Source organism: Phaenicophaeus curvirostris, chromosome 15 (genome assembly GCF_032191515.1).
Source record: "Phaenicophaeus curvirostris isolate KB17595 chromosome 15, BPBGC_Pcur_1.0, whole genome shotgun sequence".
Taxonomy (NCBI): Eukaryota; Metazoa; Chordata; class Aves; order Cuculiformes; family Cuculidae; genus Phaenicophaeus; species Phaenicophaeus curvirostris.
In genome coordinates this window covers 3,757,270-3,784,507 of record NC_091406.1, presented here as the reverse complement: position 1 = coordinate 3,784,507, position 27,238 = coordinate 3,757,270, and the positions used below count along the sequence as shown (strand labels likewise).

At 40.0% G+C, this 27,238-nt stretch overlaps 1 protein-coding gene across 3 annotated transcripts in view; it reads right to left on the bottom strand.

Annotated features, from left to right (window-relative positions):
* Positions 1 to 13,925: 13,925 nt before the first annotated feature.
* The window catches only part of SMAD5 (SMAD family member 5), a 28,027-nt gene continuing 14,714 nt past the window's right edge, over positions 13,926 to 27,238 (bottom strand). For all 3 annotated transcript variants that reach the window (XM_069869708.1, XM_069869710.1, XM_069869709.1), the window contains exons 2-7: positions 22,471 to 23,078; positions 20,977 to 21,228; positions 19,683 to 19,802; positions 18,847 to 19,068; positions 16,814 to 17,070; positions 13,926 to 15,900 (exon numbers count right to left, since the gene is read on the bottom strand). In XM_069869708.1, coding sequence (XP_069725809.1) covers positions 15,757 to 15,900; positions 16,814 to 17,070; positions 18,847 to 19,068; positions 19,683 to 19,802; positions 20,977 to 21,228; positions 22,471 to 22,873 — 1,398 coding nt within the window. In that variant the 5' untranslated portion in view covers positions 22,874 to 23,078 and the 3' untranslated portion in view covers positions 13,926 to 15,756. The remainder of the gene's footprint in view (positions 15,901 to 16,813; positions 17,071 to 18,846; positions 19,069 to 19,682; positions 19,803 to 20,976; positions 21,229 to 22,470; positions 23,079 to 27,238) is intronic.

Here is a 27,238-nt window from a genome sequence, read left to right as displayed (position 1 = left end):
CACCACTTAATTGTGCTTCCCCTTCTATATACACCAAGCAAGCTCTTGCAAAAAGAAAATAAAATTTTATTTTCAGGACATGGGGAATTCACATGTCTACCACACAAAGATACAAAATCTTTTGGTGCAGGTGAGGCTCCTGTACCACAAACCCCCTTGGAAGCTCTGTTGAGCTCCTGCAGGACAGTGATGGGAGGCTGGGATCCTGCCACTGTTCACCAGGCTTATTTCCCTGCACCCACTTCAGCAGTGGCAAAGCTTACCTGGACAGCAGGAGGTGCAGGATCCTTATTCCCTGTCTTCCGAGGGAGAATCCTTGGTGAATCATGATGCTACCTCGCAGCCCAGAGGAAAAGGAAGGATTCAGATGCAGTCCTGATAAAATGCACACAAGCTCCCTTTTCCACAGACTTCTCTGGAAATTTTCTAAATGCTTCAGCTGATACAAACAGAGGAACCTATGTCACAAGTTAGTTTTAAACAGCACACAGAAGCTCTTTTGAAACAAAACATTTCCAGCACATCTTTGCACTTGGGCCAGTTTCTTCAGACTTCTAGTCCCACACTTGAGCACTGAAGGCAAGACCCCTGCATTAGATCTAGAGTGCTTAATTTTATACCCTTCTTTTGAAAACACAGTCCTCAATATCTGATTCTCAGGTACCTGGAAATAAGTATTTTCCTTTGGAGTGATTAAAAAGTAGGAAGGAATCTCTATGTATATTTTTTTCTTCTCTTTATATGATTTTAAGACTGCTTTTATGCAGCACTGGGAAGTCACAGCTCATGATTTTTTACACTCTGGTCTGCTAATAGAAACACCCTCCCAACTACCGCTCGCTCCTGAGAGCAGAAGGATCGCAACACAGATTGTAAATGCTCGCATTACTGAGAAAGATAATGTTTCTTTCCACTTTCATTTCCCTTGGCTGATATTTATCGTGGTAGGGGTTGTGCAAGCATATAAGAGAGAGATCATGCATTATTTACCAGTCTGGATAGGGGGAAAAGCTTCAGTGTGGCTGAACGCTGAGTGGTTCCAACCCACTAAGATCTGCATTGTGTTTGGTGGTGGCTTGGCCAAAGCAAATAACGATCACCCTGCCAGCCCACAGAGCAGCAGCTGGGTGGTGCTGAGGGTCACAGGCTCTGCTTTCCCTTCTTTGGGCTCTGGACAATTTATATCACTATTTCACGCAATGGCAAGACTGGAGATCAGGCCAGAATTGCCACCCAGTCACCACAACCAGTGACAAACTTCTTGGGGTTCACCAGGGCTCCAGGAGGCTCCAACGTCTGCGATGGAATATCTTGCTCTTGAACGTAGCTATGGGAAAACACGTGCATAGGGGAGGGTGAGATAAGAGTAGGTGGAAAGCCTCCTGGCCCCAAAACTGTCCCCATGATGCCACCAGGGCCAGTGGTGCTGACCCAGTTTCCAAAGAAGCCAGGAAGTTGCAACATTGAAAAGTTTATTATTGTCAAACTCCAGCCAGTGTCAGAATCACAGAATCACCAGGTTGGAAGAGACCCACCGGATCATCGAGTCCAACCATTCCTACCACAAAAGGCTCTGTGCTTGTCCTTGCAACACCATTGCTAGTGCACGGCAAAAAAAAACTTACAAAACACATCATTAAATGCTGGAAACCTTAAAATAAATAGAAAAAAAAGCAGCAACCACAACAAAGCACTAAATAAGATAATGAGAAAAAAATTACATGGAGTTCAAGATTTAAAATGCTTTTCCAAATCAAGGAGAGCAAGGGGAAAGGATCAGATTTTAATTTTGCAATTAAGGTATTATTTATGGAAACTCGGCTTTTTTAAGATTAAGCCTGGATATAGTGCTGCAGAAAACACATTTGATTTATTCCCAGGGCTTTTCATCAGTTTCTATATCAGCTTCAGCCAGTCAGCCAAAAAGCAGGAGGGGTTTTGCGCACACCCGAGCCTGCGTGCACACAGGGTTCTTGTAAAACCCCCAAAGGACTTATCCCAGCACTGACTGGTTGGACCGTGACAATTAGCAATGGTCCTCATCGTATCTTCAGGGCAGAAAAGAAATCTTCCAAGAATGAGGGAGAACATTTTACAGGAGTGAAAGGGGAAAAAATAAAGATTCCAGCTCTGTGTCTGCATGCAAACTGCATGTGAACAGGGTGGGAAGAGGAGGTTCAGAGGAGACACCTCGTGTTTGCAGGGAAGAGACAGGCAGCCACACGAGGTCATATGGAGGCACTGACCTGGCAGAGCAAACAGCCCTTCCGTCCCCTCCCAGCAGTGCGGGGACTGTCCCATCGACTTGACCATCTTAACCACCTCCAGGGACACCGTCAGTGGCTCAGGAGAATGATCCCTGCAGGCACAAGGGAAGGAAAGAGGTGGAAGACCAACACACCACCACCAAGGAGCCACCCTGGCAGAGCCTTTCCTTCTCCATCCCTGCTGGTTTGACTCTTAGAGACCAAGCAGAGCACCACAGAGCTGCCAAAACCCACACTACTGTGCGGGGACAAAACACACCTACAGCTACAATAGGCATGTGCATCCTCTAGAGTGTCTTTCTCCCTTGCAGAGTTGGTAACTTTTGCAGAGAAGCTGTTTGTAATAATTTTTTTGCTAAAGTATGTGAAACATAAGCCCTATTTATAGGAGTCTGCTCCTAGATGCCTTCCTGCTTTTCCTACGGACTAATAAAAACAATAAATAAATAAAAGAGGATGCAAAGTTTGCTTAAACTCAAAAACAGTTCCAGGAGGAGACAACTGAAGACAGGATGGCCCTGGGAAGGCATCCAGCCTACCAGACATCCATGTCTCGCTGCTGCTCACAAACTCTCCGATTTCAAGGAGACATTGGAGGTAAACAGTTGCAAACTATATTAGCTTTTTTTATGAGTCTGTTGATTTTTCCAACCCCCATGCTGGCTGCTGGCCTTCATGTCCTGTTCTTTGAACCTGCACAGAGTAAATAAGGGTAACTACTGTGACTCTGCAGGCAGGAGACGTGTCCCCAGGAGGAGCATCAGGTACGGGCAGGGAAAGAACCCCCAGTCCTGGAGAGCAGCACCTGAAAGAGGGAGCTTACTTAGACTGAGAAAGGATTGTGCAGGGGTACAGTGTAAAATAAAGAGGAAACAAAAATCAGGAAAGCCTTAGAGGAAGATCTCCTTGCGAATTCAAAAGATTACCAAGACTTGGAGGTAAACACATGAGTGGCTTTTCTGAGGACAAGTGAGGGAGGATGCAAACAGGGATGTGACAGCCTTCAACCGCCCCAGCAGAGCTGCTGGAGGCACAAGGGGTTTAACTGGAGCACTTGGAGCTTGGCAGATGAGGAGCACTACCCAGGGCCTCAGAGGGACTTGCCCTCTATCAGAGGCTTTATTTCATTTAAATTTAACTGACCAGAAAATTTCTCCTCTCTTCATTCCCCCTCTCCCAGTAGAAGCGTTTATTATGCTAATTGAAACATTTAACCACCTGGGACTGTTGGCTGCGATATCTCATCATAAGCAGCTTTAATGTTCACTTCGATCAGCGCCCTGGGACCAGAGAACGTATTTCACCCTTTCTTCTGCCCATTTACCATGTGCTGCTCCCTTCCTACCTCCTCTCCTCCCCGTGCCCTGTCCCTTGCCCTTTTCCTAGTTGCAATGCATTAAAATAAAAGTATTAACAGCGCTTGGCTGCTGCATGGGAGCAAGAGATTGTGAGAGCAAGCTGGCAAGCAGCCAGTAGCTAATAGCAGCATAAAAGCAATTTGATGAAAAAAAGAATGTAACATGCTAATTGTCAGGCAGGAGAGGGTGCTGGGGTCCCTAGAGAGTGGGAGAAGAAAAAAAAAAAAGAATAAAAGACATTTTCCGACTACTCTAGATTTTAACAATAAAGGTCTGAGGAAGAAAAAAAGGGTTTGATGCAATTTTCTTTTTTGTCCCATTCCCTGCTACCCTCCCCCAGCTCAAACCTTCTAGCTGGAGCCACAGGCACTCACAGGGATTTATCGGGAGATCTCTTCCTTTTTAGCATCGTGTCACTGCCAGATGCACCACGAGCTGCAGAGCTGCACCGCCACGCAGTTCTCCCCTTCCCACGGTAGCAAGTGACGCTGCAGTGGAGCTTCTGTCAGGGGGAAAAAGTCATGTTTGACAGAATCCAGCACAGTCCCACCTCGCAGTTTGGATGAGCTGAGGGTGGAGAAGAGGTTTCCAAAGAACTGACCCCCCTCCCACTCCCAGAGAGGCTTTTTTGGTGTCTTTTTTTTTTTTAAACAAAAGGATATTGGTCCTTTTTTTATTTCTTTTTTTTTTTAATTTATTTTTCTCAAAGCAATCAAAAGGAGTGCCTGGAAAGCTCAAGCAGAAAGATCAGCCTCTTAACATCAGCTCCACAGTGTGCTGTTAACTGGAATTAAGAAAGTCAACTGATGCTTCACAGCACCAGGATTTCCACAGCACGGAGCCTCCCGAGGCGGAGAACCACGACGGCAAATCCAGCAAGATCTCAAGGCAGCCACTGTCTCTCCCCGCAGATGGCATTTAACCCTGGATTTGTGTGCACCCCACTTCTGAAAATCAACTGGAAACCCATCGTGCCTTCCCCTCACGGACAGTGAGTGCTGCCTTGGCTCCTCTCTGCCCGGCACCGGAGCTGGGTGAGGGAGAACCTTTTCCATGCAGGTGGAGAGGGGGTCCCAGCAGGGTCCTGGAGCTCCCAGCCCATCCCAGCTGAGCAGCAGATGATCCAGTGCATTTGCCCAACAGAGGAGTGTCGTGGGAACAAGGGCCAGGACACCAGGTACCTGTATCGTTTTTGATTAATATTTGTGGGTGAATGCTGTAACGATGAGCCAAGAAGATTTAAAAGAAAGTCACTGAGCCATGCAAGGGAATTAATTTGCTTTTAGACAAAATGTGGCTGGTTTTCAGCTTTTTACAAGCAGGAACATTATTTCTTTCCTATGCCAAAGACTGACTGCATTTGCCTTCCTGCTTTACTTCTGCCGTGGAGCAAATTTAAGCAAGAACATGTATAGTGAATTGCTAAATACAACCAGTGCCACTGAAGCTCACTTAATCATTCAGACCAACACGCCCTACCTGAGCGGCACCCCGAGACCCGTGAGCTCCTCTGCTTTTTACATGTCGACAGCCAGGGTGCTAAAAGAAGGGGAAATAAATAAGCCAGACCTGGTGACTTACATCATTCTGTTTTTCTTTCTGCTCTTGACTGTGACACTCATTGTGCTCTTCATAAACTGCCAGCTGAAGAATTCTTTCTTTGCCACTCTCCCCTACGACAGATCGCTCAGAGAAGCGAGGAGCCCGTGGAGGACACAGGCTGTGTGACCCTAGAGAGCAGCGATGTGTTAAACAGCAGCAGGGATGAGCAACCCTGTGCAATAAGGCTTTATCACCATGTGTCACTGCATGGACGTGCCCCTTTTCAGAGTAACGGGGCTGCATCGCAGGGACGAGTGCTGAAAAACACGCTGTATGCAAATCAGAATAGCTGTAAATAAAAAGCTGTTATGAACTAAAGAGAGAACGCTTCAGCAAATTTATACAGTTTTGTGCAAAAAAAAAATTGCCCCGTGATTCTAGATGAAGCTCTATATGTATGCAAATGTCATCATCCACCCATTCAGTGTCCCTACAAGGATATTTGCATTAACAGCCTCTGATTTGGGCATCTGGTGGAGCTTGTTATCCATGTTTATGAAACCATAGCATCAAAGGTAAAAAAAAAAAACCAAACCACAGTGCATTTACCTAACGGCTCCACGCGGAGGAGATGAGTTTACTTCCCAGACCCATTTCTCTCAGCTGCTTCTGAAACTGCTGGCAATGCAGTGAGAGTCCTGCAAGGCGGGGTGGGGGGAGAACAAAACTGTTTAGTCAGACTTCTGATTGTGATTTTCTTAAGGGTGTCTTTGACTACGGCGTCGTCGAGCAGGTTTTAAGTCGTTATGTGAAACACTAAATACCCAAGGAATTTGTATTCAACTTTCTTAAGCTACAAAGGAAATAATGTGCCACAGCATGAAACCAAAATAATCAGGACGGGGAGAAGGAAGGAGAGAAAATAAATATCATTAATAGTATGTAAACTAATGAAAGGGGGGAGCAGAGTGATCCAAGTTCAGAACACAAAGTAGATAACTTCTGAAAGCCATAAACCACAGGTTAATAGGAATAGCTGCTTTAATGCACAATATCCCCACTCCTTGGCTCCCTACATAAATCTAGCACAATCAGAAGCATGTATTATCAATATGGCAATAGCTTGATTCAATATTGATCACTGGCAAACCCCAACATTCTAAATTATTAGCTATCCAATTTCATTCAAAAGGCTTCTGCTTAACCTTGTCAGTTGATGTGCTATTTTACAGATGCTGATTTTTAATAAACTTACCGTTACAGCACAATTCCAGATCAAACCATACAAACCCCAAACTGTATTTCTGTATCCCACAAACAGGGGCCAAAGGACTTTCATTGTTTTAATCCCAGTAGCTCAACATGCAACTGAATTGCAGCCCCCCAGAATCTTGAGTTCTAAACCCTATTTTTACTCCATCTTTCGCTAGCGGATCATCTTTCAGAAGAATGAGGTTCAAGTAGTGTCAGCCTCTGTGCCCCTAAATCCATTTTGAACACACATAGTACTGAACTGCTGTGTATACATACATACATAACTTATTCCATCAAAATGAGATGTTACAATGCAAATACTCACAAATGAGCTCACACTCAAACACACAGATACAGCGTGTATACATGGGAGTTTGTTTGCAAGCTATTTTTTTTTTTTACACAGAAGTTCCAATGTTAATAACACTTCCATGTCATTGTCTTGGTTACCATGTTTTATTATGCTCAACTAAGTTAAACTACTGTGTGCCAGGCTTAAATATTTGATTCCTCAACAGGTGGCCAATTTTTATCTTCTCCAAACCAAATCTAACTGGTATAATTCCAAGTAATTACTCTAATGTAGAAAGCAAGCATAAATTCAAGTGTGTTTATTTCAGCCCTTTTTGAATAAATCAAGTTTTATCAAATCAGGCATTTCTTATTTATTTTTAAGGAATGACAGCTTGGTTTTGGCCATCAGCCATGCTGAGCTTGGTCTAAGAATTTCCTGCTGGCAAAAGCCTCAGAACCTGACAGAGCACACGTTGCTTTGCACCCTGCTGTACTTTCTTTTAACGTTCAAGAAGAACCCTGGAATAATCCTACTTTTCTCCACAGCCTAATAGTAGGAATAATACCTGAAAAGAACCTGTCCTGCTTAGAGCACCAGCTGATTTACTGGGAAAGCTTTTATGCATGTCCTGTGCTGCTTTCATCAATACCCAGAATCACTCCTATTGCAGAATAAATTTCTATTAATGCCATTTTAACCAATGTATGAAACATGCATGTAGAAAACATCTTATATGTTCTCTTTAACCAGGCCCAGCATTCAAGCTGACCCTAAAATCCACTTCCCAACCACAGGTATGGCAGGAGAGGGACCGACGGGTGTTTATTCACTTGTAACTGGTTTATTAGGTGCATGACACATGCAGGGTCCCAAACATATACTCTATCCCTTCTACTGCTCATGTTCCTGCCCCTGACACAAATACACCATTCACTGTGTCTTTATAGCAAATTCCACTCTCTCAATGTGCCTTTCAAGGAAGCTTCTTGACACTCACAGCCCTGCAGCAGCCTCCTACCTGGTGGCTTCTCTTCAAGGCAGATGGGAGGTCAATAGGCTGAAACACAAAGGACGAGTCAAACTTCAGAAATCTGGGACTGATGCTGGGGGAAGTGGGGTGGCTGCAGTTCAGAGAAGCCCTTAATTATATGCTTTGATTTTGAAGGATGAGTGGCTCCCATGATGCTTTGGAGAGCATTCATACACTTTACTTTCACAGCTATGTGCTCTGCTGAGTCAGGACCTGCGTGTTAACATTTCAGGATTCATCTTTCTTCTCACATTTCTTACCTGTAGGCGGCCTGTGATGTGCTTCTCTATGGCCATTCACCCTCCTGCATTTCCCTTTGCACCGAGCAAATGGGATCTGAGAGTTTTCTTACACCCTGTACAACTGATGCCAGAAAGAACTCACCTGTAGGGACTCACAAGTCTGCCAATCTACACAAAAATGCAAAAGGCAAAGAATAAATACCAAAAAGCTAAATATTTCACATCTGCTCAGGATTCCTCAGACTAATAAATGCCCTGGTGCCACATGACAAAGCAGAAAGCAAAGCTACGATGCATGATCACACTCTCCCAGCTGGTGCCAAACCACAAGAGCCACAGCAATTTGTAACCGCGCTTGCTCTAATGAGTTTTCTTATGGTAGCATCTTCAAAAGAAATGAAAAGCCCTTATCCCAGGACACCACTTCAAAACAGGAATCACCAAGATGAAAGCTGCTCTCTGCAGCTCATCCTCCATTAAGGAAAGAAACAGAAAAGGCTGAGGACTTAGGTAAAGCCGTTAGTGAACAGTAACAGTAGTAAGAGTGAGGATTTAGTTACACCACTCCTTAGTTTTTTCTCTCCTTCCTAACTTACAAGATTAATTTCAAGCATAGCTGAAGAGGCTAAGTAAGATCTGAGCCTCAATTCCTTAGTGTCCTCAGTTCCTACGCAGGAGTGTGTGGCCAGTCCTGATCCATGGATGTGCTGGGTTGGAAGGGACCTTAAAGCCCATCCAGTTCCACCACCTCCCATCAGACCAGTCTGTTCAAAGCCCCATCCAACCCAGCCTTGAACACCTCTCACATGCTTTTCTATAGCTTCATGTCTTCATTTCTTGCACCAAAGTGAATCCTTCTAGTGTTCTTCTAGAGCAGAGCTCCTTCAATGGAGATGTTCACACAGAACTGCCCAACAGCAACCACTTGTTCTAGATCAGGTGTGTCCATCACACTCAGAAAACGTGACTCTGTTGTGACACTGGCTGCTGACATCATTAGAAGAGCAAATTATTACCAATCCAGCACAAACTTAAGGCAGTAGTGGGAAAAAAAAAAAAAAAGTCATGCCTGGCAAGGTATCTCTGCTGGAATAGATTGAAAAATCAGGAGGCAGGCAATGAACTTTTAGATTGATTTTTTTTTTTTTTTGTCATTTCAGTGTTATATGTTGTCAGCAGCTGCTTTCAACCAGACCCCCACATTCCCTACAACCATATTTACCAGCCAATAAAACTGCAGCCTCAGACTTACCTTTAGAAGCAGAAAATAGGAGGATTAAGAGAATCCCAAGCCAGGTCTTCCCTTGGGTTTGCACTAAACTACAGCTAAAAAATGTTGCTTAAAAGAAATATTTGCACAGCACACTTGAGCACCTGGCCCAGAGAGGCAATTAATAACAATGTATTTTAAAAGAATAAGATGCCAGCTGCCCAGAAATTCTGGAACACTGAAGCACCCATCACACAGGTATTAGATGTATTTGTGCTCAGGCTAAGTGGTCTTCCTCTCTCTTTTTAGTGTGAAAGTGCCTTGAGAATGCAATCAGCCAAAGAATTCTTATACTGAATCTTGATGTCTAGTCCTTTGACTGTGCTGGACTTTGGAAGCCTCTCATGATGATTTTAGAGGAAAATACTGATAAGTATAGAAACACAGGGCAGAGAAAAGGCCAGATTCAATGTTTTAATCAAAACGCAACAAATGGCTAGCAGATACTCAAGGCATGACGTGCCATTTTCCCCAATGTGTCTGAAAACCTGGATACACAGTCCCCTTCACGTGGGCACAGGACAACACACAAGATAACAGGTAAAAAGTAGACATCAAAATGATGTTTCTCATGAGGCTGAAGGACACTTGTTCCAACTTGCAGGAGTTGGGAATTCATCGAAAAGATCAACTGAACACCTGGGAGAAGCAGCAAGACATTAGGACTACGAGTATTGACCTTTCAGTGGCTTGGATGATGGTTTTATGCTATGGGGACTCACAAGGTTGGTTGGTGTTTTGTTTTTTTCCCCCAAAACCAATTCAATTTCTACTTTGACTTTTTTGCTGTTCCCACAGCACAACAGGAAGCCCAAGGGCAGATGCTAGACAGCTTACACAAGTGTCACAGCTTCACTATCTATAGCTAGTGAGAGCTTCATTTTCAGTCTAAGAAAGATGTTTTCCAGCCTGCAGCTTTCTCCTGCTTTGCTATTATATTTGTGAGTGGTTGGAGTGAGAATTCACACTATCGAGCTACCAACAACCATCTTTGCTGCACCTGTTCGATAAAAATACACAAGATGACCTTTCTTTACTTTCAAGTTGATACACAGATGTCTAAGACTAAGGGGAATGATTATTTCTGTTCAGCGTTACCAACCCAAAGCACTAACTGTGGCTGCAAAATGCTCATCAGCATAAGCCAGTTCCCCTGTCAATACTAATTGAGCACTAAGATGATGCAGTATCTAAAAACATTTAGATTTACCTGAGTGGCTGACAATGCACAGGTGCTTTGGGACATTTTACAAATGCCTCAGAGCACAGGGAAGAAAGCAGCTTGCTCTGCATCCCAAGTCAGAAGATTAACAGTGCTTCAGATTTCAAGGGAAACCAGAGCAAAAATCATCAGGGAGTGTGCTCCAATGATTTTTATTTTTTTTTTAATGCTAGCAGTGTCCAGAAAACACATACCCTAAATCACATAGGTCAAAATACTGAATCTGGGGGGTTAGATGGAATCAGCATTTCCCCGATACCAAGTGCTTACTTTAGGAATGCTATTTGGAAAAGCCCAATTTTTTCTAACTTTTATCAATAACATATACCCTTATCAAGCTCACTGAAAGCCAACAAGCCATTTCAACACTTGAGATGTTAGTCAGTTGCTGATTAGACCATCATATTGCTAATACTATCATAATAAATCTTCTGGGGACTTAATATGGCAAGAAAAAAAAACCAGTTTTCAGGACATTAAAAATAATACCACCTGAGTGATTGGATCCTCCTTAGCACTGCATAGTTGTACATTCAGAAGAAAGAAAACCTATTATTAAGAAGATGAGAGAACTTGCTGGGGATTACTGCAAGGTGGCAGTCCCTTAGCCAAATTAAATCCCAAAGCAGGAAGCACAGACAAAAATCAAGCAGCATTAACACTTCAGTTTCAGTTTGGTACTTATCAAATAAATTTTCTTATGTGTAGTGCTTCAACAGGTCTCTGTGGAAGTGGGATTCAGTATTTTTCTACTCAACCTGTCAAAAAAAGGGATTTCTTTTAATTAGTGCACACCAATTGTTATTTCATGTTCTTGGTAAACAAAAGAAAATTTTCTTCCCCTCTGTCTTAAAAGATAAGGCTAACAGCAAAAGAAAAGCTAACTAAAACGCTCCTAGATTTCCATTTTACCAGAACAGTACTTGAGTTTCAAGAGATATTCAAACAGCCTTCATTCCAATGAAAAGGTTATTGGTCATCAGTTTAAAGCTCTACACGCTCAAACATGATGACAGTTGTCTAAAGATGTTACTGTCAGCCACAACGCTAAAAAAACCCTCCAATCACACCCAAAACACACAATCAGAGTTGCTATATTCTTACAGATAAGTAAATATTTAAGTATACATTCCCCTTTAAATATTTTCTAAATAACAACAGATTGGTACCATTACTGCAATTAGAGTTTTTTTGCTGGCTGAAAGCCCCACAAAAAAAAAGGGCTCAAATAAATTAATGACTTGATTTAACCTCTGCTTCCAAGAGCACTGCAGCTTTTACATTACCAAAAAAGCTGTAAGAAAAGTATTTTTAAAATTACAATATCACATTTGTACGAAGACGAGTACGGTAAGGCATCAGCAGAGTTACAAGAACCCATAAATCAACCCCTGTAAACAAATATTTGAGACACACAGAGTTACAGATAAAGGAAATGAGAAAAATCTGTCGGGCTTTTTTTGTTTTGTTTATTGAAATATGAGCAGCAGTATGCAAAAAATATCTTTAAAAACATAACATAGCAAAACCTAATAATTTTAAAATTAACAAAATAAAAAGATGTTTAGAGTTAAATGAAAAAAACAAACTCATTGCTAGAACTGTGTTTCCTACAATGTAAACAAAAGCATAAAGGTTATGCTTGCAACAAACACAGAAGCAGGTTTATGGAGCAGCACGATAAAGCAACATTATGTTGTAATCCAATGGCTTGGTCTATTGATTTGAATTCAGAATGGGTTACCTCCCTAGACAGAATCTCCACAACTATAAAATAAAAAAAGGTTAGACATATGGTTGTCTTTTGAAGCAAAACGTCTAGAAAATGTTTAAGGGTTTGGGGTTTTTTCAGTGTGTTTTGGTTTTGTTTTCTTAAAACCATCACTAGCAACACACTTTGGGCAGCTAAGACAATATTCTGAAAAGAAATGATAATTTCAAACCATTTTAAACAATTCTATGCCAAATCATATCATCATCCCTTTGACTAATGGCTTGCTTTGTTAGATTTTTCTCCCATCAGTCAGTCATACTAGAAAGTTTTATTTTGGTCCTGTAGATACTATAACCAAAAATGTCATCCCTTCACTACTTCATGCCTAATGCAATTAAATGAACGTAATACTCAGGCAAGGCACTAGATTGACTGCCAACAAAACTAAAGTCCTCTAAGGAGGAATATCCAAGTTGCTCTCTTATCTTAGTGACTATAAAAGCAAACCCAGAAAGAACTTCAGTATAGGCCTATTCTAGGCTCTTTGCTGGCATTGCCAAAACTGTTAATTTAATGCTGTGGTTGGTGCAAAGTATAAAGATGCCCAAAAAGAAGAAAATATACTACAAAAGCCAAAACAGTTTTCACTGAAAAGTAACATTCAGTCTATGCTGGGCTACACTGGAAAGGCTCCATCTTCCACTACCACACTAGTGACTGATTCGATTTCTCCATCCCACCATCTAGATCGAGAAGTACAAGTACACTGCAAGAGAAGCAGCACTCTCCACTATTGCTTTACTTAATTAGGGTCAGAGAGTTCTCCATCCAATCCATCCATGCATCCAATCCATCTGAATTTCGTATCAGCAGCACAGATGAACTAAACATGATTACAAATACCAGGAACCAGTAGCACACAGAACTTGCTAACTAGAAAGCTCTCAAAAAGTCCTACTTAAAAGGAACAGAAAAGCAGAACGTAGACAAACGTTACTGGGTCAGCTCCTGCAAGCCCACCCTGGCAAAATCAGCAGTCACAAGGAGATCCCCAGCACTGCATCTGTTACCAATCAAGAATATGTACAGAAGCAGAAAAATGCCAGAGTACTTTAGTACTTCATGACAGTATCTGAAGTGGGTTAACTGGATATTATTGCAGAAATTATGGTTCAGTGCATGGGTAGCCAATTTAACCACAATATTAGCACTAAGCACCAGCTCTGGCTCATGATCACCCACTTCAGCACCCATTCTTGAGTCATTTAGTTGGCCACATCTAAACATACAAGTGAACAGAGACTAAACCAGGTGAAAAACATTTTGGATAAAGCTAAATCTTGTACCTAAAACTGAGATCTTTCTGTAATCCAATGTGCCATGACATTTATAATAAAAGCTAGCCAAGAAAAAAAAAAAAAAAATCATCTCGTAGTGTCAAATACTGAGCAACTTGATGGAAGTCAGGCCCAGAGAGAAGAAAACAGAAGCCTGATCCTGTGGCCAACTGACTTTGCTCCTTATTCGATCAAAAGAACCATCTCAGGGTTGCAGTTCCAAAGAACGAAAGAGAAGATCCAAAGGTGAGTGGCAAATTATGTTTTCTCAAACACATTTGTTTTTCAACACACCTCAGAAACTGCTTAAAAAAAAAAAACAAACAAATAAAAGAAACAAAAACCCCAAAACACAAGCCACCACATAAAATAGAAATTCCTGTACAAGAGAACATTAGGGTTCTGCAGAAGTGTTACAGTTTATTCCTTTAAGGCATTTCATAAGAAACATTTTAATGACACGTAAACAATTTTATTCCTCTAAGATCATTTGTTACTTAGGTACCATATGATGCATGATTTCCACATTTGAGTAGAAATTTTCATTCAATAGAAGACACAAGAACTTGTGTAAGCAATCAATGTCTTAGGATTGCAGCAATTAACTGCAACATATCTTTTAATAAAGTATTTGCATTTTAGAGTCTTCAGCCTCTCCCCCAAACACTGACCCCTTTTCTGAAGAGGTGTTCAGGAGAGAAAAAGGAGGGCGAGAAGTTAAAAAATACAATAGGCCTTTTTCTGCATGCAAAGAAATTCTGAATAAAATTCACTTCTAATTCTCCTAGAATATATCTTCCAGCCTCCTTATTTTATTATTTAAAGGGGGAAATATGCATACATTATCAAACTGATTTCTTTTAGTGTTTAGTACAGTGTTTAAATTCTCTACCGAGTAATACAACAGCACAGGCAACAGGATTCCTTACACGTGAGAGAGAAATTCCGTCATCATCTTATTGCAGTCCTTCAAACCCATAAAGCTGCCAACTACAGTACAAGTCTTCTGATTGAACACCTGCCATCAGGGACAGGATCAAGACCACTGTCTAGGCTACAAAGAAGTGATTACTTTTGGTCATTACCAACAGATCTGTATTAAATTAAATGATTTGGAAGTAAAAGCTTCTGCATTCAGTTACTAATTTGCTAAGCCACTCACAGTCTTCAGAGAGACTCAAACTCATACTGAAAGTGAATTAAATACAGTGTAATCATTAATACTGCGCCATGTCTACTGAGAGATTAAAAAGGCCTAACAGATCAATTCCAGACAGGCAAAATAAACAGCTAGAACACCAAAAAGAAAAAAAAAAAACAAACCAAAACTTATTCCTTCCAAAAAGTAGTAAGCACTGCCATTTACAAATAGTAGTGTTTATGTTAAAATAGAGAAGGGTACCTAAAAAGAAATAGCCTTGACATCCAAATCCAAACGGCAAGAGTGTAAATCAAAGCAAAACAAGAATTACTACTCCAGAAACGTGCAGGAAGTTTACTTTGTATCAATTACTACTCAAAATTGTGGTTAAAAAGAGATATCACAAAACTGAAGTGGGAAAAGGCTAAGAACTGCTAATCTGCATTAATATACGGTGTATTTATGACAGCATTTTCCAACAGACAATACAAGTGTTTTTACACCACTCCAATATTTGTAAAAAGTATATTTCATGTGTACACTTAAAAAAAAAATCACATTGTTCAATCTGAGGCAAATTAGCCATAATAAAGTCTAAATTTTGCTTATGACAGATGTCAACCTTAAGATGTTAAACAACTATACTAAAAATACAGCTTGCAAGCTGGAGCTGCACATGTTCAAACAGTTTCATAAATGTTAAAAAATATCTCAAACTATGATATGTATTTATTTTCTGAAGTCAGTCTTCGTAATTTCTGTCCCTACAGGACAAACAGAAAGAAATTTTCCAGTTAAGACATACACCTGTTTAAGTTTTAGGGGAAGGAAGGGAAAAGCGTTCTGAATTTTTCAATAGACTTTTTTTCCCTTAGGGCTTGACTGTCACTTAAGCATCACAAGAACAAATTGAAATGTAAAACTGATTGGCTATACACAATGGAATTGGTCACAAAGGGATTTTTAAAAAAAGCCGTTAAACCATAAGATCCATCCTCCATATAGCTCACAGTATCCACACTGGAAGTTTCTCTAGAATTAGAATAAGTTCGCTAAAAATAAGGCTGAAGATATAATTTCAGCACTATGAAACAGATGAGATGGGATTAAGAGGAGAACCCATTTGCGTAAGTACTTTATCCAGCCACTGGAGGGGACCATGAAGATGAATTTCTATCCAGCACGGGGTGCTCGTGACATCTTGTCGGTGATATTCAGCTCCCCAGCCCTATAAAAATGAACAAAAGGTTATCTATCAAGTGGGGAATATGCCTGCCTTTCTAAGTAACTGCACTAACAAGAAACAGGGAATCATGTTGTAAGACACTTTTCTCAAGGTAACTCACAACCTATCAACAGTTCTTATCTGAAAGAAGAAAACTGAGGCTGGGAAGGAGGCACAGGGAGGCTGCATCTGGAAACCTGAATCAACCTGAATCTACAGACTTGGAGCCATTGCAGGAGTTCCTCTGAGGAGTACAGTGCTAACGCAAGCATGACTCCTAGCTATGGCCACATCTCCGTCATATTTCTACCTCCTACTCCCTATCCTTCACTCCCTCAAACTGCACAGTATTTATCCTAACTGATAAAACAAAAAAAGACACGTTTTGGACAAGATGCAAAAAAAAACCTGGAAGACCTAAGTCTAGACTCCACACTAAATCTGAACTGGAGCATCTTGATTAAACAGTGTTAAGATTATTACTGTCAGAGTAACAGCAAAGTTTAACTTCATAAATTCAAATCATGTCTTTTTTCTATTACTAATCTCTCTGAAGGAGCTGAATTATTTTCTGCAATGGCATATGCTCCTCTCTAATCTCTCTCCCTTAGTGGTCTCGTAGTTTACTTTGTAACTTCAAATTTAGAGCATGAACTCAAATCTCCTTTAATAGAATTAAAGCAACCACAATGATTAAAGCCCTGTTCAGAATACTTAAGTAAAGAAATACACAGCCAACATTCAATAGAGTTATCTGTGCTTTTTCTTTTTTTGCATCGATTTCCCATTACCTAAACTAACCACTTCCAACATAGTCATTGAAAAGCTTTGCTACATTTTTACAGTGCTAATGTAACTACTGCTTACTACCCAAATCCACAATAAATTTTAAATGCCCTCACAATAATTTGTTTACCTTTACGAAACTCATCCGAATGGTGCACATTTTGGTGAGCTCATACACTGCTTCAAATCCATGGTTGACAGACTGAGCTAAAAGCTGAGCAAACTCCTGATTGTTAAAAATTTTCAGACTGCATCCACTAGGAATCTTGCAGACAGTTGTTGGATGAAAGCCATGGTGGTAGTTGCAGTTCCTGCTCTGTACAAATATGCTGCTGTCGCTTAAACACTCGGCATAGACTTCCCCACCAACATAATAGAGATGAACTCCTTGAAATCAAAGATAAAAACATTTCAAATTACTTTTTCTTTCCCCAAAACAGAGTACTTAATACAACTCCCTCTAAATCAGAGACAAAGTTTGCTGTTTGAGGAGCTTTTCAGAAAAGCCCTATTACCCACACTATAACATTTTCCTCATTTCAAAACACAGTAGACTTCATCATCCACCAGCCACTAGATGTCCTTCTCTCATCAATTATGGAACAGAATGAAAAACTACTTCCATATGCCAACAGTTAGTTACTTCAAGCTATTTTCCTAGAGAACTTATGTGGATTTTAAAAACTCCAGTTTTATAAAACTGGTAGCTTCTGCCTATGGCATTGCCGACAAAATTCAAAATGCTTAAAAGGAGGGGTAGTGATAGACATGAATAAGAAAGTATATCCATACCATGCTCGGATTTGCAACACATTTTATCAGGCAAAAGAAGAAAAAAGAGCAATTAGTTACACAGCTTAAATACTACCAGGCTTTACAGACCTTAAAATCAACAGAGCCCCTAGATTTATCATATCTGCCTGGATTCAGGTATGCACATTTGCTATTCCCTCACTTTATGTCCTGAAGCCAATATAACGCTATGCCTACCTGAAAATTAATATAGAAAATCTGCTGATCCATTCAGGATCCAAACAGGGATTCTCACTGCTACTTCAGCTGAGATTCTCATCTTCCTTATCCCAGATCTTCTCCCTTTCCCCCACCCACCACTGTTAGGTGGTTGGGACACAGTTCGGTTAAAGTCTCCCTTGGAATACCCTGAGAATCCACTGCAGGCTGCCCTGGGACAACAGAATTGCAGAGCCAGGTTTCCAACAGAGATCAATATATCTCGTGGACTCTAGATTATCTGCAGAAGTTTGACACATTTATAGTAGTTTCTAATTAAAAGACTGGTAAGGGACAGGATGGGTCTTTAAGAGATACTATAAGCAACAGCAACTTTCAGAAAAGAAAACCTCGAGACCAACTGTACCAAATTATTTTAGGAGTTAAAAAGGTCTCCAGATATGCACTACAGAAAAGGGTCTCCCTTCTCAGGACTTAGTTAAAAAAAAGGGAAACAGTCAGAAAAAGAACATGACATTTTAAGACAATCCAAGCACATTCCATCAAAGAGGAAAACTGAGCATCTGTACGTGCTATCAGCCAAACAGTATAGGAAAACTAGAAGATCTTGCAAAACCTGCTGTCTCCAGGAACCCCTCCCACACACATACACACCCCATGGATTCACTCAGGCAAATGAGTCCTTGCAGTGCTGCATTAGCACTTCAAAGTCCTGCTGCCAACTCATGCAAGATATTTGAACGCACCGTAGACAGCAGCATAATACCTTGCAAGAACAAAATAAAAATCTTTGATATACTGTAAAGTAGTCTGAATAATTTGATATAAGAAGCAGATATAACACAGAATATCAGAAGTCCTGCACTATGCTGCCTGGTGCTGAAACACAAAATTCACCAGACAGCCTGTCATTAACCAGAACAAAGAAGTCCCTATGACAATATAGTTTGAATATTGAAGAGATTGATAAGGAACAGGTGATAAGTGCCAAAGGAAAACGTATTCAATCCCTAGACTAATGACAATCAAATCACGCTTAAGTAAATTTTCTGCAGATACTGCAGAGGGAAATAATATGCATCATAGATTACTTCTACTATATTACTTCTACTATAGAACTGTGGCCATATACAGAAACTGATATAAAAACATAGACATAGCTTAATTGTGTAAAACACAACTAAGTTTTACCTTTTCCAATGTGTCGTCTAGTGTTCTCAATTGTTGAGTTGCGATTAACGTTTGAGAGCAAACCTAAGCAGAATCTGTTTTTATTATTGGAGGGATCTGTAAACCCATCTACTAAGACACTTGTAGAAGATGCATGAAAAGCCTCCCCAACACGATTATTTAATTCATAATACACAATCGAACACCAGTGTTTGGGTTCTTCATAGGCAACAGGCTGAACATCTGAAAATAAGCAAAACGGAAATATCAGTTTACAGAAATTTTAAAATATTAAACTGTAAAGCAAGTCTTCCAAAATATCAAGATAACTAAAAGCTTAGTCAACAGTTATGATGGGCAAGAACGGTTCTGATTAAAGATCTTTGTTTCCACTTCCATGCATTTTAGCTAGTCCATGGATTTTATAATTATCCTACTTTAGGCCTAATGTCAAACTAAAAAACCCTACACAAAAAAACAGATGGCCATGTGATATCAGGCAAAACGATTCTTCTGTCCAGTTTTAAAAATTTTGCTTTAATTCCTATTTTGGGACTCCATTTTCAGAGTCTTTGCGCATACACAATTCCAACAGTAGGCAAAGGTAGCAGAAAAGACTAATTGTGAGAAATTATGAATAAAGTTCAGCTTTTAAGCCACAACACACACCTGAGGCTTTAAAAGCAAGAGATGCAAATAAGCGAAGCAGGTTTTATTTCTGTTGCAGCCCTGGTTTGCCTTGGTTGCTTCCACTGATAAACAAGGTGTACTGCACCATTTGAAGTTATTCATTTCACTTGGACATAAGCTGTTAGAAGCCAAACCATGTTAATTTGACACCACACTATACAACTTACCCCTGGTAGATATACTCGGCATGATTTGAGGGATCATTGTATTGCTTGTGTCCATAGACTGAGAATTATCCTGCCCCATTTGATCATCAGGGGGCATGTACGCAGGAGGTGGAGTATCAGCTACAAGCATGAAAAAATAAGAACAAAACAGAATAAACCTCCACAATTTAGAATATTTAGTTCCACAGTTGTAAACACACAAAATTACTCTTGAACAAGAGATATTAAACCATTTGGACCCATTTTCAAAGTAATCTGAAGACAACCCAGCCACCTGTCTTCACAGCAACCTCCTTGAACAGTTATATTTTTACCTATGGGACTATTAACAAGATTCGACACTTGAGGAAAACAAAGATGTGCATTTTTTTGGCCTTTTTTTTTTTTTTTTTTAACAACTGCACTCCTGCAGCTGGACAAGATGACTAGTCCCCATTTTTTTTCTCCACACAAACATTAACTTTCTTGCCTGCCCTCTTCTTCAGATTTAAGAAGTAGTAGAAGAAACAACTTTATTTGCTGTAGCATAATGAAGACCTAAACCAGTTTTTGTGCTGCTTCTGTCGGCTGAGTTCATCATAAAAGCATGGATCTCTGCACTCTCTCATCCAGCAGTGGAACCAACACACCACTGTCCCCCAGTTCAGAAATTCCCTCCAGATAACATTACTGCATCCATCCCAGCAATTGCAGCCCTTATCCAAGGGGGATACTCCACCCAATGGACACTTTTTGCAGCTCTGGGCAGCCAGAAAGAATAAAGATGAAGCTGCTGAGCTACTGGAAAAATAGACGTTTTAATCTATTAACTTCTTGGCTTTATAAACCACACCAATAACCATACAGCCTCAATAAGGTTTCTTTCTTTTGCTCCTATCAACTGTTTTTTCCCTATTTTCACCCAAATTGGTTAAGTTTCTACTAAGAATTTGCTCTTTTTTTGCTCCAGTTAAATTACACACATAAATGTGTCTATCCAAAGACATCAATAAACTTCTTGCTGAGCTCTAGTATCTGCTTTCCTTTCATTGCAAGATAATTCTTCTAAGTACATGTCACATTCCAGATTGAAGGTGTGCAAAATAACCCACCACTTTAGCATCTGTGATAAAACACTTTTGGAAAAATAAAACCTTAACAATTAACTCTGACCAGTGACAAAAGTAAGAAGAAAAGCCCCTAAAATGCAAATAGAAAAGCAATTTACTGCACGTATCACAAATTCCCAAATTACTAAGTCACAACAGCATATGACATTTCAATTTTATTAGGATGACATTTAGGCTGTACTTACCCGGTAGCTGAAATGGGCTGGATGGTCCAGAGCTAGCTGGGGAACTTGGGTAAGTGCTGCTGGCTGGAGAAGGTGGGTAGGGACTGTTTGGCGAAATGGAAAATGGAGTGCTGTTGGGTTGCTGGAAAGAATCTGGAAATGTGGCATTGTGTGGCATATGTGGTTCATTGTGGCTTAGGTTCCTGAACTGGACTAGCAGACTGTGCTGTGGATTGAATTCGCTATGTCTAGGCACTAACACTGGAGGTAGAACTGCAAAGAAAACCAAACAAGAAACAGGGAAATTTAGATTAAAAATTGAAATAGAAGGAAAGAAACACAAATAACGTAGTTATGAAAACCTCAACACTAGCTGGAGTGGAAAGAGGGATAGGGAGTTCATCTGTCATGCCTTTAATCCATCCTCTCTCCTTTATTTTTTCATATTACCCTTCATGTTACTCAGACTTTACTGTCACAAAAATCAGAGCAGAAACACACTCTTCACACAACCGGAAGCATATCCTTTTTTTAAAGGGTATCTTTGTTCTTTTTAAAAGAGCAAAAAGATAGTGCGGATGTGGCACATGTTCATTTAGATGCATAAAACTCATGGTAGGTGTACAATATCAAATTAAAAAAATGGAAATGCAGTCTATACGACTATAGTCAAACGATACAGATACACATAACCCTTTTCACTGAAGACAAACAAAATCTATACTGCAACATACAATTATTGTTAAGCTGGAGATGCAACTTTTAAATTCCAGAGTGCTGGAGTCTGGAATTGTAAAGCAGCATCTGAGCACCTCAGGCACAGTTGCAGCAGTTACAACCATTCAGAAGAGCAACAGAAGCAACTCCTTCCTGTGCTTTCCAGAGCAACATAATTCAACTCTCCCACTCGGTAACGACAATCCTCCTCACCTTCTCCCATGCCAACATGCCTTAACAACAGGCATGCTACCTGACACAAGTTTGGTGCGTACCTTGCTCTGAGCATTAGTTTTCGTTCTGTTTGGCTCTGTTCCCTGCTAATGGGAAATCAAACAGGAACACTGCACCCTAGCACCCTAACACGATCATTTTTTTATGTCCTCAATTCTTGTCATTCGCTGATGAAATATTGAGCCCCTGAAAGAAGGCAAGCAATCTCCTTGCAAGGTCTGAGGTCTTTAAACAAGTTTTGCTAAAGAACTGAAGCCTTTGGATTACAACTTCTGTGTTTTCTTATAAGTGAGGACTTGGCCACTAACTTTTAAGACTAGCAGGCTTAAGAGATCTGTGGGAAAAGTTTCATTCACCACAGAGAAAATCAGCTAGCAAAGAATGGACAAGACAGATCCCCAAAACCCCACCAGGAAGGTACACTCTGAACTTCAATTTCTCTCCCAAACTCCTCTGTACAGCAAATGCAATTTGTTATACAGAACTGGAGGAGGAAGAGGGAGTGAAAAAGACGAGGTTCCTGGACATTTTGTTCAGGTTATAGACAGTTGTGTTCAAACATACCTGGGCTCTCCACCCTCTTATAGTGGTATGGATTGATGCAGACTTCCTTCTGTTTAGATCCAAAAGGAAATTCACAAATATCCAATGGCTTCAGCTCATGATGGCTTTGAAGATCAGGCCAACGCCAAACACGACAGTAAATTACATGGGGAAGGCCTTTTCTGTGAGAAACTTGAAGTCGTCCATCTAAAGAGCGGGGGATCGTTACACACTTGCTGGGCTGTCCAGGACTGCTCAAGGCTTTCTCCAGTTCTTCCATAGCACCCTTTTTCTTTTTCAGCTTTTTGACCAAAGCATCAACAGCTTTTTCTGCCCATTTTTCCTCTTCATCTCCTTGTTTCCAGCCCAACAGACGCTTTACAGCTGGGCTAGTAAAGGAGAACAAACTGGCCATTGACGTCATTTGACACAAGTCTTCAAAAGGTCTGTTGGGTTTTGTCTGTTGGGTTTTTTTGCTTATCTGCTTTCAAATAAATGTCCGTGTATACCAAAGGCAGTTATTGACACCAATGAACTGTATTATTTCTAGGAGGCTTACAAATGAACATATAGATGTCAATGACGAAATCTTCACATCAAAAATAGTGATTGATTCATCCAATTTGGTTCTATCAAAAAGATAAGTTAACAAGTAATTAGTAATTAGTAATAAGTAAGGAATGCGGTAAAACAAAAAGACATTAGAAGAATGCCTGTTTCAAACCCTTAGGCATTGCACCCAATTGTGTTTCAAAAGAGAATCCCAGAAGTACTTGGACCTCACCTCAAAGCTAAATAAAGTAAAACATTGTCATTCTTCCATTATTGATCAGTGGGTAAAAGGACAGTCAAGGGACCAAACACACAGCATGGTTCCATTAACAACATTCCTTAAACCCCCGAGTTTGCTTTAGAAGACAGGCTTGAAGAATACACTTTAAAAATGGTATTATACCACTTCACGGTTCTTTACTGGAAGACTTAAAAGTTGCTATGAAGAAACAGGGAAAAGTCACAGTGGATCCAGTAGTAGGTACAGCACAGAAATACTAGAGTTTCAATAAAGCCTTCAAGCAAACCCTTCCCCAGCCATTCAGAAAGGCAGTCAGCCTTTTCAGCTGTGGCTATTTTTATGCTGCACTTCCTTGTATCTTTTAAGAAGAATATTTGAAGCACTGGATATTTTTAGCCTTTGGAAAAAAAAAATATTATTTTCTTTTCCCCAGAAAATGAGCAAGGGGAAGGGATGGCAGAGTAAGTACCAGAAATGTGACCTTTACTACAAACAGCCTCAGAAAGGAGATGGGCAGAACAACACTGCAACTCCAACAGTGCTCCTGGATGGAGATGTTTTCAACCACTCACCAGTTCTAATACAAATCCTCCCCCCTCCAATTTAAGGAGTAAGGATGACAAGAGGAAATGATGTGCTGTGGCAACCAACTGATAAGAACTTGTAAAATCCCTTGTGAATACTAAATAAGCAAGTATAGACAATGAGCAGCTGGCAAAAAGCAAGAGCAGAGCTAAGAGAAAGGATGTCAATAACAAAAGATGCTTCCTTTCTTGCTACAGAGACTGCCAAACAACATTGTCTCTCAACTTTTGAATTAGAACACCTAACTTATGCGGAGACACTAAATCTGCACATAAGAGAAAAAGGTGGGGGAGCAAGATGCAAGTACCTCTGTGCTGGTTCTCCTAGACTGCTACCTTTAATCAAGGTGATCTTCCTTCCTCTCATCTTTTATTAGCTAGAAGTTATCTGATAAGGCTTTTCTAAGTGTCTAGGGATATAGTTAAAAGCTCACTCAGACACATGGACAGGTACTTTCCTGTAGCAGAACCGTGTATTAAACATCAGCTGCCAAAGACATGGCAAACATCCCTAGACAACATGCTTATAATGTCCCACATCTCATTGTCCTAGATTTTTCTGCTGGGGAGGAAAGCAGAGAACAAACCCAAGAACACCTGGCTACAATGAAAAGTGCAAGTCTAAAAATTTATAAAGACCCTTTACAGGTAAAAAAATCCATTTATTTCACACAGTAGCTTAATCCCACTGGTGCTACTTGTTTACTCAGCCTTGTTCCAATAATATGGGGAAAAAAGGGAAAAAGCAAAACAAAAACTGGTTGAAGATCTTTCTTCCTAAGCTTCTATAAAGAAGCAAAATGGGAAGAAAGATATTCAGAGAACAGGTGTCTCCCACTGCTTCAGTAAGTCCTTAGAAGAAGACAGTGCATAAAAAGGAAAAACATCTCAATTATTCACCACCTATTTCTTCAGATATAAAGAAACGTTTGCACTTTAAGTATAATTTAGTTCCCTAGAACTATTACACGAGAACCTTTGCGCCCTTCAAAGTAACAGGAAATACATAAAGGGAGATAAACTTGGCCAAGAACACAGACTAAATTTATTCTTTTACTGAGGACAAGTGTACTGTTCTAAAAAGTAAAAGCTGCTCAGTCACAATTAACTTACTTTCAAGCCTTGCGTACATTCAACAGCTGTAAAGATATCAGCAGTTGCTCACACCCCTAAAAAAGGAAATGAACCCACCTAGAATGTCAGACCAGCAAGAAGACAATTAAAAAGTTCTATTTTTGTTTCTCAGCTATGCTTTCAAAGAACCTTAAGCATCAAGGCAGAAGACACATTAGGAATTTCTATAGTTGTTGAGCTCAAATGACATTATGAAAAACCTCGACCACTGCAACCCTGATCTATTCTATTACAGCTACCTCATCTATATGAAGCAAGTTTACCAATCTCTGATTCTATTCTATGACCCTGTATATTTTTTTTATTACTATTATTTTGGAGTATTTGTTAGCATTTGAACACAGCAGTAACATGTATCAACTAGGAATGAAATTTTACTGGTTGTATATCATTTCAACATCATTAACCCGCAAGTATGCTCATGGAATAAACAATCTAACTAAAAGCAAAGAAACTTGGAACAGTCTGACTACAACGATGCTTTGCAGTAAACAGTATTTGTAGGGCAAGCGTCAAGAGAATTTCAACAAAGACTCTGTCTATGAACTATGACTTTAGAAACAGTCTTCTTGGAGTAAATAACCTCTAAAAACTTTGCATTAGTCTGAATACTTATCAACAAAAGCAAAATCTAGCAGAACAAGTATTCCAGAAGCATCGTAACAGATTTGATCAAAAGTGTTTCAACTCCTTCGAAAAAATTTTTTTCCACATACATACTTGTCCTAAAACCACTGAAAAATGAGACCGTTGAAGTTGAAAACTTTAATAGTATTTACTGTGAATTCATTCTGGCCACCCACGAGCCTTTCAAGCCTCTTCCGCTGAAGTGCAGTTTTACCTGTTCAAGAACAGCAAGGGCAAAAAAGAAACCCTGCAAAAATCTGAGGTCTTGAGAAGTACCAGTAACACTGAATTTATCTCGTTACGGGCCTTTTGGAATTTGCATTCTGAAAGGCTAAAACACTGAAAGTTTATGGCCTTTGTTTTTCTTAAGAAACAAAGTAGTATTAAAAAGCTTCATGAATTATTTGTAGACTAAAAATGTTTCCTTCTTTGAAGCTATTTAAGGTCACAAAGCAGCAGATTCAGGCATTTATAAAGAGACCAAACATTTTCATGCAGAAACTGTCACTCTTATAAGGTTTGAAATTTCTGAATGAATGTCATAAACCACATTTAGAACATTTACCTGCACTCAATGTAATTTCAGCATCTATGTTTTGGAAGGTTTCTAAGTGACTGCGACATCTGTTAAGAACAGCTTCACCAGATCACCTATATCTACCATTAGTTTTTTCCAAGGCTTTAGAAGTGTGTTGTGAGCTGTGACTGCAGTACAACAGTGCATCACCATAATATTTGAGGACAGACACAAATGATTCAGAGTCTTATTTTCATTCATAGTGTTGTACAAATTATTCATTTTCATTGCACCTCCAAACGCAGGTGGTAACAACTTACATGGGGTAAAACACTTTCTTAGATTTTTCTAAAGAGGCGGAGAACCTACTTTGCATTACCTTCTTTTATTAAATAACTTTTCAACTGAGCTACAAGAGAACGTCAGCTGAAAAACATCTTACATTTAAGAAAACAGTTTACAAACTGTCTCTAAAAAGCGAGTGCAACACATTGCATGGGGCAGCATGAGGGGGCTTTAAATGGGTTTATATAAAAGGAAGTAATTGCTGTATCAAAATTAGACTTTGGGGCTTACATTATATGTTTACAGTTCTTGTAAACGACTACAGAAAATGGGAGGAAACTAGTTGTGTGAACAGGACCATTGTTTGAACCCCTTCTTAATACCTCATTAGCCAGCTAGATATAAACAAAGTTGCTTAACAGACTTACAAATTACATTTCATTTGTGAAAATGGGAGAAAGACTACCTGTCACCTACCATCACAAACACTACACAACTCCACTACCCTTTGATTCCTCTTCTGAGCTTTTCTTGGCCTACTACATTAAACTGGCATGTCTAGCAGAGTAATTTCATTTGCTATCAAGGAATCTTTGGCTGAGGGCTTGAGCGAGACTCACAGCAAAACAAATCAATACAAAATTACGTACAATGCATTTATTATAATGAGATGCACTTTTTGTGTAATACTTTCTGCTAATTTCCCACCTGGTAAATTGAAATTTAAAGTACCATTAACCAAGCAATCCATGGTTTTCACAACCATAAAATGAAAACGAGTAACAACTACACAGTCCTTATCCCTTCCTCCTGCTAATACAAAGCCTGTATTGCAAATGTACAAGCACT